The sequence below is a fragment of the Rhinoraja longicauda genome, chromosome 14 (assembly GCF_053455715.1).
Source record: "Rhinoraja longicauda isolate Sanriku21f chromosome 14, sRhiLon1.1, whole genome shotgun sequence".
Taxonomy (NCBI): Eukaryota; Metazoa; Chordata; class Chondrichthyes; order Rajiformes; family Arhynchobatidae; genus Rhinoraja; species Rhinoraja longicauda.
The window spans coordinates 45541408-45554455 of record NC_135966.1 but is presented as its reverse complement, the minus strand read 5'-3'; the positions used below and the strand labels follow the sequence as shown (position 1 = coordinate 45554455).

Genomic DNA, 13048 nt, shown 5'->3' with positions numbered 1-13048 from the left:
AGGGAGAGAGAAAACGGGGAATGATAGACCAGTTAGCCTTACATCGGTAGTGGGGAAGATGCTGGAGTCAATTATTAAAGATGTTATAGCAGCGCATTTGGAAAGCAGTGACGGGTTCGGTCCAAGTCAGCATGGATTTATGAAGGGGAAATCATGCTTAACTAATCTTTTGAGGATGTAACAAGTAGAATGGATAAGGGAGAGCCAGTGGATGCGGTGTATCTGGACTTTCAAAAAGCCTTTGACAAGGTCCCACACAAGAGATCAGTATGCAAAATTAGAGCACAAGATATTGGGGGTAAGGTATTGACAAAGATAGAGAACTGGTTGGCAGACAGGAAGCAAAAAGTAGGAATTAACAGGTCCTTTTCAGAATGGCAGGCAGTGACTAGTGGGGTGCTGCAAGGCTTGGTGCTGGGACCCCAGTTGTTTACAATATATATATACGATATAGACGAGGGAATTAAATGTAACATCTCTAAGTTTGCGGATGACACAAGGTTGGGTGGCAGTGTGAGCTGCGATGAGGATGCTATGAGGCTGCAGGGTGACTTGGATTGGTTGGGTGAGTGGGCAGAAGCATGGCAGATGCAGTTTAATGTGGATAAATGTGAGGTTATCCACTTTGGTGGCAAGATCAGGAAGGCATTTTATTATCTGAATGGTGTCAGATCAGGAGAAGGGGAGGTGCAATGAGACCTGGGTGTGCTTGTACATCAGTCACTGAAAGTAAGCATGCAGGTACAGCAGGCAGTGAAGAAAGCTAATGGCATGTTGGCCTTCATTGAGAGATGATTTGAGTTTAGGAGCAAGGAGGTCCTACTGCAGTTGTACAGGGTCCTGGTGAGACCGCACTTGGAGTATTGTGTGCAATTTTGGTCCCCTAATTTGAGGAAGGACATTATTGCTATTGAGGGAGTGCAGCATAGGTTCACCAGGTTAATTCCCGGGATGAGAATGGGAGGATGAGAGGGGGTCTCATAGAAACATATAAAATTCTTAGAGGATTGGACAGGGTAGAAGCAAGAAAAATGTTCCCAATGTTGGGGGAGTCCAGAACCAGGGGTCACAGTTTAAGAATAAGGGGTAGCCATTTAGGACTGAGATGAGGAAAAACCTTTTTCACCCAGAGAGTTGTGAGTCTGTGGAATTCTCTGCCACAGAAGGCAGTGGAGGCCAATTCACTGGATGGTTTCAAGAGAGAGTTAGATTTAGCTCTTAGGGCTGGGAATTAAGGGATATGGGGAAAAAGCCAGAGCAGGGTACTGATTTTGGATGATTAGCCATGATCCTATTGAATGGCAGTGCTGGCTCAAGGGCCGAATGGCCTACTCCTGCACCTATTTTCTATGTTTCTATGTTTCTATGGTGTGACTTGGGTGGGGGAGGGATAGAGAAAGAGGGAATGCCGGGGTTACTTCAAGTGAGTGAAATCAATATTCATACCACTGGAATGTAAGCTCCTAGGCGAAATATGAGATGCTGTTCCACCAATTTGCGTTTTGCCTCACTCTGACAATGGAGGAGACCTAGGACAGAAAGGTCTGTGTGGGAATGGGAAGGAGAATTAAAGTGTTTAGCAACCGGGAGATCAGGTTGGTTCAGGAGGACTGAGCGAAGGTGGTCTGCTGGTCTATACCGGTGGCCTGCTTAATGCTATCCTGCAGGAAGCTGGCCTACTACAATACTCTTAGTCTTCCAGTCCAAACACTCAAGCTACATATGTGGGAAGGAACTGCAGATGCTGTTTTAAACCATAGATAAACCCAAAGAGCTGGAGTAACTCAGCGGGTCAGACAGCATCTCTGGAGGAAAGGAACAGACAACATTTTGGGTTGAGACCCTTCCTCAGACAAAGAAGGGTCTCGACCTGAAACATCACCTATTCCTTTTCTCCAGAGATGCTGCCTGATCCACTGAGTTACCCAAGCTGTATACCCTGCTGTACATTATAAAAGATGAGCCCTCGTTCTGTGCACTGTCATGCTGCAATCCTGGTATACATTCCCACAGTTTGTGGGTACGCTCCCAGGCACACCCATTGCTCGTACTGGGGAGGCTGCCTTCCAGGGCTGGGATGAGTAGGGCTATTGCTGAGCACTGAGCTGTGGAGTTCAGGACTGCTCCCTAATGAACGTGGGCCATGGCTGTGGAACTGGCAGTGACTGCTCCATCTGTGAACATGTCTCCCTTTACACTGCTGCCCCTTGTAATCACAGATCACTGTCTGCTCAGTTTCAATAGAGGTCGTTTATCAGCTAGTACAATTTCTTTTTTTTTTCAATACTCAAATGTTTTAATGTATTTATTATGGCATGTTAACGCTCTTAGACATTATAGAGTATAATCATGTTTATTGGGGGATAAATTGTGTACAGAGCAAAGAGCCTTTGTGATAGAATAATGGATCCTATACAATAGCATTGAGCACATCATCCCAGTCAAGAAAGCGCTTAACTGAATTTCACTGCTCTGCTGTCTCCCCATACCCCTGCTTTTTTTTCCTTTAGGCATTTATTAAATTTCCTCTGCAAAATTTAAACCTGCTTCCAATGTTTCTTTCAGGCTCTGCATTCAAGAAAACAAAAGCTCATTGTAATAACCATCTCTACAACTGTCACCACTCAGAATATTTATCTTCAAATGACAAAAAACATTTCATCTAATATATTCCAAACATCTGGCTGTAGAATATATTCCAAGCCTTGCATCTGACACATGATAGACTTTAAATGTTACACTTACTCCTAAAATGTATTATCAATATAACAAGTTGCACCATTCATATACTGGTATCTCTATCAAACATGCGTGAAGAGGCGCTAGGAATTATGGTCGCTCGCTATCACTGATGAACGAGGAAAACTACTAATGGACAATTATTGATAATTAGTTCTAACCCTACTGTGATACAGGGGAGGAGAGGATTACAAATTAACCAGGCTGCATGACTGAGTATTTAAGGTGCATTGCGAGCCTGGGAAAGGTCTGTGGTGCTTCACTGATGTGAAATTGGACATTTTGATAGAACTTCTTATGGAGCATAGCAAAAACAAACTGCTGGAGGAACTCAACTGGCCAGGCAGCATCTGTAATGGCTTGGTTGCTATGTCACACAATTAGGCGGGCACGGTGGCGCAGCGGTAGAGTTGCTGCCTTACAGCGAATGCAGCGCCGGAGGCCCGGGTTCGATCCCGACTACGGGTGCTGTCTGTACGGAGTTTGTACGTTCTCCCCGTGACCTGCGTGGGTTTCCTCCGAGATCTTCGGTTTCCTCCCACACTCCAAAGTCGTTCAGGTGTGTAAGTTAATTGGCTTGGTAAATGTAAAAATTGTCCCTCGTGGGTGTAGGATAGTGTTAATGTGCGGGGATCGCTGGTCGGCGCGGACCCGGTGGGCCGAAGTGCCTGTTTCCGCGCTGTATCTCTCAACTAAACTAAACTAAACTAATTAGCTTGGGGTGTGGTCAAGTCCAGGATGTGGTGGTAGTGGGAGAGATGAGAGAGATCGGGGAAGACCTGGAAGCAAATTTCCTGAACTTATACAGTTAAGAATCTGATATAATTGGCATTCAGCTTTCCAATAAAATTCCATCCTACAGCATACCTTAATATTGCATCACAGTACGGAACATCGGGGGCATCGAGAAGTAGGGTTAGGGATGTAGGCCAAAGGGATGGAGAGAGTGGACAGATTTATGTAAGGTGCTCTGTGTATCTTCACAAATGAAACGACAGCAGACATCAGGGAGGAAAATACACCTCGCAAGATCACCCTGAATATATACAGTGAGCATAACACTCAAAGCTACAACTAATAGCTCTAACCAGCATCACCAAATAACTGATTTCTGCACAGACAATAGACAATAGACAATAGGTGCAGGAGTAGGCCATTCAGCCCTTCGAGCCAGCACCGCCATTCAATGCAATCATGGCTGATCATTCTCAATCAGTACCCCGTTCCTGCCTTCTCCCCATACCCCCTCACTCCGCTATCCTTAAGAGCTCTATCCAGCTCTCTCTTGAAAGCATCCAACGGACTGGCCTCCACTGCCTTCTGAGGCAGAGAATTCCACACCTTCACCACTCTCTGACTGAAAAAGTTCTTCCTCATCTCCGTTCTAAATGGCCTACCCCTTATTCTCAAACTGTGGCCCCTTGTTCTGGACTCCCCCAACATTGGGAACATGTTTCCTGCCTCTAATGTGTCCAATCCCCTAATTATCTTATATGTTTCAATAAGATCCCCCCTCATCCTTCTAAATTCCAGTGTATACAAGCCTAATTGCTCGAGCCTTTCAACATACGACAGTCCCGCCATTCCGGGAATTAACCTAGTGAACCTACGCTGCACGCCCTCAATAGCAAGAATATCCTTCCTCAAATTTGGAGACCAAAACTGCACACAGTACTCCAGGTGCGGTCTCACTAGGGCCCGGTACAACTGTAGAAGGACCTCTTTGCTCCTATACTCAACTCCTCTTGTTATGAAGGCCAACATTCCATTGGCTTTCTTCACTGCCTGCTGTACCTGCATGCTTCCTTTCACTCTGCAATCAGTATTAATTTTATCTCTCACTAAAACTTCCAAGTTGTTATTATCATTCAGCTGATAGGTGAACAGCTTTCAAGTTTAATCTCCTTTGTGAAAAAGCTCACTGGGTTAAACGTTCGAGGGGAGTGAAAAGTACAATTTTACACCTACTTTACTTTTTTCGGGCTGCTTTTCTTCCCCTCTGTCCCATGTCCCAGTTGCCTCTATGTGTCAGAAGGAACTGCAGATGCTGGTTTAAACAGCAGTTAGACACAAAAAGCTGGTGTAACTCAGCGGGACAGGCAGCATCCCTGGTGACGAAGGAAGGGGTGCCGTTTCAGGTTGAGACCCTTCTTCAGACTCGAAGACTAGTCTGAAGAAGGGTCTCAACCCAAAACATCATCCATTGCTTCTCTCCAGAGATACTGCCTGTCCCGCTGAGTTACTCCAGTTTTTTGTGTCTCTCTCTGTGTCCCCAGTAACCTGCAAGTTTGGCCAGTAAGATTGCAAAGGGACTGGAATTGCAGGCTTCCCATTTCTGCTTCCTGGCAATGACTGGTAATGATAGAAATGTGAAAACACGCACCTCCAGATTCAGGGACAGTTTCTTCATATTGTTATCAGGCAACTGAATCATCCTACCACAACCTGAGAGCAGTGCTGAACTACTATCTACCTCTTTGGTGACCCTTGGACGATCCTTGATTGGACTTTGCTGGCTTTACATTGTACTAAATGTTATTCCCATATCGTGTATCTATACGCTGTAAATGGCTCGATTGTAATCATGTAATGTCTTTCTGCTGACAGGATATCACGCAATAAAAGCTTTTCACTGTACCTCGGTACACGTGACAATAAACTAAACTGTAACTGAATTAGAGTAAAGTTTAACCCAGATTCCATAATGTCTGCAGGAACGATTTACTCAAACACAACCCAATGCAAGTGAGAAAGAAAGACCATTTTCTTATGATGAGACAATTGACTTCAGTGAATTCAATAACTATAGCTTATAACGTCTGCTCTCATTTCCACCTTTTGTTTCTCTTGTCCTATTGTTATCCTAACTTTTATCATTAAATCACTCCTTCCCTCCACTCTGTTACCTCCCCTTTGTTTCTTCCTTCACACCATCCCTTCTTCCTCGGGCTTATAAACTGTTAATCTCGACAATTGTGCATTTCTCACTCTGTTTTGGTACATGTGCTGCCTAACGTGCGCCTTTGCTGTTTTCTGGTCTACGATATTTCTAGTAGTCCTTTCCCTCTCACTTACTCTCATTTGGACAATTAGGAATTGGGTCTATCCACACTCTTAGCAAGCCAATCCCATCAGTGTCGTTCCTTCTCTCCTTAGTTCCCTGGACCATTGCAACTTATTGCTTCCCACATGCTCATCCACTCTCCTTGGATTCTTTTGGCATGAATCTACACCAGCGGCAATTTCCAAGTGTCAAACAACCAGCATATCTCTCAGTATATGGGAAGACACCAGCGCAGCCAGAAGAAACACAGTGGCCACAGGGAGAACATGCAAGCTTCACTCAGGAAGCGCTGAAGGTCAGGATCTGGCCAGGGGCTCTGAAGCCGTGTCACCTTAACCTGGGGAGGTTGGTCAGGTGTGGTTGTGTTTGACACCAGGAGCACTGCTGGGTTGAATTTTAGTTTAGTTTAGTTTGGAGAAATAGTGTGGAAACAAGCCCTTTGGACTGCCAAGTCTGCACCGACCAGTGATCCCCGCATATTATAGAATATAGACAATAGACAATAGGTGCAGGAGGAGGCCATTCGACCCTTCGAGCCAGCACCGCCATTCAATGTGATCATAGCTGATCATTCTCAATCAGTACCCCGTTCCTGCCTTCTCCCCATACGACAGATTGATGTGTTTTAATCATTCATTCATAATTGGGGTGGCACAGTGGCAGAGTTGCTGCCTCACAGCGCCTTGAATAGCGGTGCTGGCTCGAAGGGCTGAATGGCCTACTCCTGCACCTATTGTCTATTGTCTATTGTCTATACACCCTGACTCCTCTATCCTTAAGAGCTCTATCCAGCTCTCTCTTGAATGCATTTAGAGAATTGGCCTCCACTGCCTTCTGAGGCAGAGAATTCCACAGATTCACAACTCTCTTAACAGATTAACACCATCCTACACATCCTACACACACACTAGGGAATATTTACAGTTATCTCAACCCAATTAACCTACAAACCTGTACGTCTCTGGGATGTGGGAGGAAACCAGAGATCCCGGAGAAAACCCACGCAGATCACCGGCAGAACATACAAACTCCATACAGACAGCACCCGTAGTCAGGATCGAACCCGGGTCTCTGGCGCTGTGAGGCAGCAACTCTACCATTGCACCACTGTGCCACCCCAATTATGAATGAATGATTAAAACACATCAATCTGTCGTTACCCATATCTTACATTGGCAGCAAGCCAAGGCAGGCCTCATCCAGGAAGGCAGTCCACAACACAAACGTCAGCAAGCAATGCAGTGAAAGACGAGGATGGACACTTACGCTTAGAATGCTTGTCGCACAGTGCTGATGCCCGCATGTCACACAGTCGGATTGTTCCTTTACTGCTGCTGTACACAAACATATTACACTGGTGCGGGTGGAATTCTGCGGCTGTGATCACCTCGGTCAACTCCTCCATGTTGGCAGGCTTTATATCTACAATATCTGATAGGCCATGAATTAAGGAAGTAGACTTGCATACAGTGCCCAATATCAAACTTACACATTGTACCATCACATAAAGCAGTCACTATACCCCCCCCACCACCCACCACCCAAGCCCATCTCAAAAATTCCATCCATACTGAACATTGTCTTGGGAAAATAGCCAATATAATCATTGGAAATACCAACATATTCTTGATAAGTATGGGTGTCAGAGGTTATGGGGAGAAGGCAGGAGACTGGGATTAGGAAGGAGAGATAGATCAGCCATGATTGAATGGCGGAGTAGATTTGATGGGCCGAATGGCCTAATTCTACTCCAATCTTATGATCATATGATCATAGATACACAGTCTCTTGCCCAGAGTAGGTGAATCAAGGACCAGGGAACATAGGTTTAAGGTGAAGAGGAAAAGATTTAATAGGAACCTGTGGGGTAGATTTTTCACACAAAGGGTGGTGGGTGTATAGAATAAGCTGCCTGAGGAGGTAGTTGTGGCAGGGACTATCTCAACATTTAAGAAACAGCTAGAGAGGTACATGGATCAGACAGGTTTGGCGGAATATGGGCTAAACGCGGGCAGGTGGGACTAGTGTAGCTGGGACATGTTGGCCGGTGTGGGCAAGTTGGGTCAAAGGGCCTGTTTCCACGCTGTATCACTCAATTACTCTATAATGAAGGACCATTCACTCATTCTCTCATCTCCTCTCCCCTCTTGAGCAGAAGATACAAAAGTTTGAAAGCACATACCATCAGATTCAGGAATAGCTTCTTACCAATTATTAACATACTAATGAACGGGCCACTCAGAAGCTAAGGATGTAGTCCTGGTCTCAACCTACCCTGATGCCCAAGCAATTAAACAAAAATGCTCTTTCTCTTTAGTTGCAACTCTACATTCTACACCTCTACATCTCAATGCACAATAATAAACGAAGACCATCACCAATACCTCCTATATCCGGGATGCACTTGTACGGTGATGTGACCAGGATACCTCTTTTAACTGGCCACTCTTTCCGACAACAAACTACAACCAGTTAATGATGGTCACCATTGATACTAATTCTTTGACAATAGGTGACTTTCCATCTGATGCTGGTCTCTGGAATGTGCTTCTGGAATAGCAGGATGCCCTTCCTTTCCAATCAGAGCTCTTGTCACCCTTTTCAAAGGAACATAATCTCACAAGAGTCATAGAGTCATGCAGAGTGGAAACACTCCTTTCGGCCCAACTTACCCACACCGGCCAACATGTCCCATCTACACTAGTCCCACCTGCCTGCACTTGGCCCATTTCCCTCTACACCTGTCCTATCTGTATTCCTGTCTAAATGTTTCTTAAACATTGCGATAGAAACTACCTTATTCCGGCAGCTCGCTCCATACACCCATCACCCTTTGTGTGAAAATGTTACGCCTCAGGTTCCCATTCAACATTTCCCCCCTCACCTTATTCCTTCTCATGTTGCATTTCTATTTAAGGCTCTCCAGTCAATTTGCAAATTATTTTGGATGTCCCCTCATTTAAGCTTCTGCCAGCAATGAGAGTATGACTGGTCACCCAGCATGTCCAATGGGAAAATGTACCGACTATCTGATTGAACAGAGACTGCTGGAGGAACTCAATGGGTCAGGCAGTATCTGTGGAGGGGAAAAGGACAGACAATGTTTCTTCAGACTGACGAAAGCTGGAACACTAAAGATAGACACAAAATGTTGGAGTAACTCAGCGGGTCAGACAGCATCTTCGGAGAGAAGGAATGGGTGATGTTTCGGATTGAGACCCTTCTTCAGACTCGACCCGAAACGTCACCCATTCCTTCTCTCCAGAGATGCTGCCTGTCCCGCTGAGTTGCTCCAGCACTTTGTTGCTCCAGCACTTATATCTTCGATGTAAACCAAGTCAAGTCAAGTCAAGTTAATTTTATTTGTATAGCACATTTAAAAACAACCCACATTGGCCAAAGTGCTGTACATCAGTTCAGGTACTAAGAACAAACATACAATGGCACACAAACATAACAGCACATACATAAACAGTTCACAGCGCCCCCTCAGAGGGCCTCAAACGCTAGGGAGTAGAAATAGGTTTTGAGTCTGGACTTAAAGGAGGCGATGGAGGGGGCAGTTTTGATGGGGAGTGGGATCAGCATATGCAGTTTCTTCCTACACCAAACCTGAAACATCATCTGCCATTTCCTTCAGCAGTCTGCAATCTTTTGTGTATCCATCTGGTTGCATGAACCAGTCTCCCTATCTTCATATAGGCTGACTAAAACAATGGTATTCAATCATATAATGCAATTTTATTCCCAATACCTCAATTTTAACACAGTGAATATGCATCAATAAACACTATATTTGCTGTAAAGGACCTAAACATGCCAAATGCGGAAAGTGGAATAGAAACCAGAGTCTGTCTTGTTTTTACAGGCCACTGGTTAAAGTGGTACACTGAACTATTGATCTTTAGCTCCCTGGAGCCTGAAAGCAATGGGCCACAAGCATGTTCAACAATTGTAAAACAGATGAGCTGCAGGAATTTATTGCTCTGGGTTCAATAGCCAATTCTTAGCATGGCTTGGATCATACCATTTTACAAAGCGGAGGTACATTCTGAATACCTTCGTGGAATTCTGAACCTGTCAGGCTTTATGCAGTCTCCATAAATAAGAAGTTTCAGGAAAACCCAGAGAAGAGACCATGGGGGGGGGGGGGGGGGGGGGGGGGGGGGGGGGGGGGGGGGGGGATGTACTAAGCAAACAATGTGAACACCATTGATTCATTGTCAGTCAAATATGAAGTTTAGGAGACCAGGTCAGTCAAGCAAATTGTTCACTCACTCCACCACTGGTCATAGGGGTCATACAGCACAGAACCAGCTCTTCACCCCAGTGGGTCCATGCGACTAGGCACCCCAGTCACGCTAATCCCACAGTAATCCTACTTTATTCTCATCATATTCCCCTCAAATCTCTCAACATTCTACCACTCACCTACAAACCAGGGCAATTTACAGTTTTTGCCAATTAACTGAGGAATGAGCACATCTTTAGGACGTGGGAGGAAACCAGCGTATCTGAAGGAAACCCATGTCCGAGTCACAGAGTGTTACAGCGTGGAAACAGTTCAGCCCAACTTGCCCACACCAGCCAACATGTCCCATCTACACCAGTCCAACGTGCCTGCAATTGGCCCATATCTCTAAACCTGTCCTACCCATGTGCCTGTCTTAATCGTTGCACTAGTACGTACCTCAACTATCTCCTCTGGCAGCTCATTCCATACACCCACCACCCTTTGTGTGAAAAAGTTACCCCTCAGATTCCTATTAAATCCTTCCCCTCTCACCTTAAACCTATGTCCTCTGGTTTCTCGATGCCCCTACTCTGGGCAAGAGATTCTGTGCATATACCCGATCTATTCCTCTCATGATTTTGTTTTCCTCTATGCCCCTTATCCTCCTGCACACTGAAGAATATAATCCTAGCCTTCTCAACCGCTCCTTAAAGCTCAGGCCCTCGAGTCGTGGCAACACCCTTGTAAATATTCTCTGCGCCCTATTCAGCTTGACAACATCTTTCCTATAACATGGTGCCCAAAACGCAATCACTCTAAATGCGGGCTCACCAAAATCTTGCACAACTGCAACATGACATCCCAGCCTCGATACATGCTCTGACTGATGAAGGCCTATGTCCCAAAGGCCTGTTTGACCACCCTATCTCCCTGTGATGCCACTTCCAACACTTCACTTCTGGTAAAGAGGTACATGTATTGCAGGCAGATGTGCAAACTGCACACAGAGAGTATCGGAGGTCAGGATCGAACGCAGGTCGCTGGTGCTGTGTGGCCCTACTAGCTTCATCACTGATTTTGGGAAGGTGGGACACAGTCAAGATGGTAGCAGGAAAAAGTTTACATGAAGGGAACTCAAGGAAAAATCCCGACTGCACTGGAGAAATTTAAATGGAGAGATAATGGGAGATAGACAATAGACAATAGACAATAGGTGCAGGAGGAGGCCAGTCGGCCCTTCGAGCCAGCACCGCCATTCAATGTGATCATGGCTGATCATTCTCAATCAGTACTCTGTTCCTGCCTTCTTCCCATACCCCCTGACTCCGCTATCCTTAAGACTGTGTTTCTGTTAAAAAAATGTTCCTACCAAATGAGAAAAAATAGCACTGAATGAAACTGATGACAGCTTTCCCCACTAGAGATTTTCTCTCCAGTAAAGAGGTACAGCCCAGCGATGCAAGTGGAACCTTGTTCTTGGTCTAATTCTAGGTTCTGCAAGTTCTTGTACATCCACATATCACGGAGCAGTGTTTCAATAGTTCCTCTCAACGGGACTGGATATGAAGAGAAAACTGTCAGATGGATTGTCAAGGTATTAGCATCAATAATTACCCCCATTAACCAGGGCTACCACTGACTTAAATGAGACCTTCATATTATGCTGGGGTCGAGACAGTGTGAAGCCCAATTAGTTATTCGAGACAATTCATTTTTTGCTCTATTTCTCTTTATTTTACAACATAAGAGAAGGCTATTCAATCTGTTTACAGTACTCTCTGAGAACTCTGAGCTTGTTTACTCCTCCACCTATTGACCTGAGGTTGGGGCAACTTACAGCAGCCAATTAAGCTACCAACCAGGGGCCACAGTTTAAGAATAAGGGATAGGCCATTTAGAACGGAGATGAGGAAAAACTTTTTCACCCAGAGAGTTGTGAAGCTGTGGAACTCTCTGCCTCAGAAGGCAGTGGAGGCCAATTCCCTGGATGCTTTCAAGAGAGAGCTAGATAGAGCTCTTAATGATAGCGGAGTGGAGGGGTATGGGGAGAAAGCAGGAACGGGGTACTGATTGTGGATGATCAGCCATGATCACGGTGAATGGCGGTGCTGGCTCGAAGGGCCGAATGGCCTCCTCCTGCACCTATTGTCTATTGTCTATTGTCTATAGTACATCTTTGGGATGTGGCAGGAAAGCGGGGCACCCGGGGGAAACCCACACGGTCACAGGAAGCATGTGCACACATCACACAAACAGGTCAGGACTGGACCCAGGTCCCTCGATCTGTGAAGCAGCAACACTACTTGCTGCATCACTGTGTCACTGTGGCAATGTGAGAGATGAGTGAAGCTGGTTTTGATCCTGCATCTGAACAGACTGCCAGTGCTCACTGTGTGGGAAGGAACTGCAGATGTTAGTTTAAACCATAGACACAAAATGCAGGAGTAACGCAGAGGGACAGGCAGCATCTCTGGAGAGAAGGAAGGAGGGTCTCGACCTGAAACCTCACCCATTCCTTCTCTCCAGAGATGCTGCCTGTCCCGCTGAGTTACTCCTGCATTTTGTGCCAGTGCTCACTCTCCATGCTCACCCACTAGGACAGGCTGAAATGCTGTTGATCACAGGGCTGTTTGTCAGTGATAGGAATGAAGGGAAGAAGGGGAGAAACAGAAGGGAAGAAGGAGGAGAAATAATGCATGTTGGCATTATTTTCAGTGAAGCTTTCAGCTACAAAATTCAGTTCAAAAATTTGTTGTGCTTTGAAGCCCAAACCAACCAAGAAACCCATCAGATGGTGTCCCCACCATTATTCCATTGACCTCAATCACACGAGAGCAGAAAATAATGTTCATTAACGGACGGACAGGAAGCAGCATGTGAGGCTGGGAAAGCACATCTCGGACCTACAGACCCTCAGCATAGGAGCACCGCAAGGCTGCGTACTCTCCCCACTCCTTTACTCTCTCTACACCAATGACTGCACCTCCACAGACTCCTCTGTCAAGCTCCTC

General features: G+C 45.7%; 1 protein-coding gene across 5 annotated transcripts in view; it reads right to left on the bottom strand.

The window, feature by feature from the left end:
• The window catches only part of LOC144600244 (serine/threonine-protein phosphatase 2A 55 kDa regulatory subunit B beta isoform), a 501688-nt gene that overhangs the window by 28683 nt on the left and 459957 nt on the right, over window positions 1–13048 (bottom strand). For all 5 annotated transcript variants that reach the window (XM_078411797.1, XM_078411798.1, XM_078411799.1 and 2 more), the window contains one exon: window positions 7070–7234. In XM_078411797.1, coding sequence (XP_078267923.1) covers window positions 7070–7234 — 165 coding nt within the window. The remainder of the gene's footprint in view (window positions 1–7069; window positions 7235–13048) is intronic.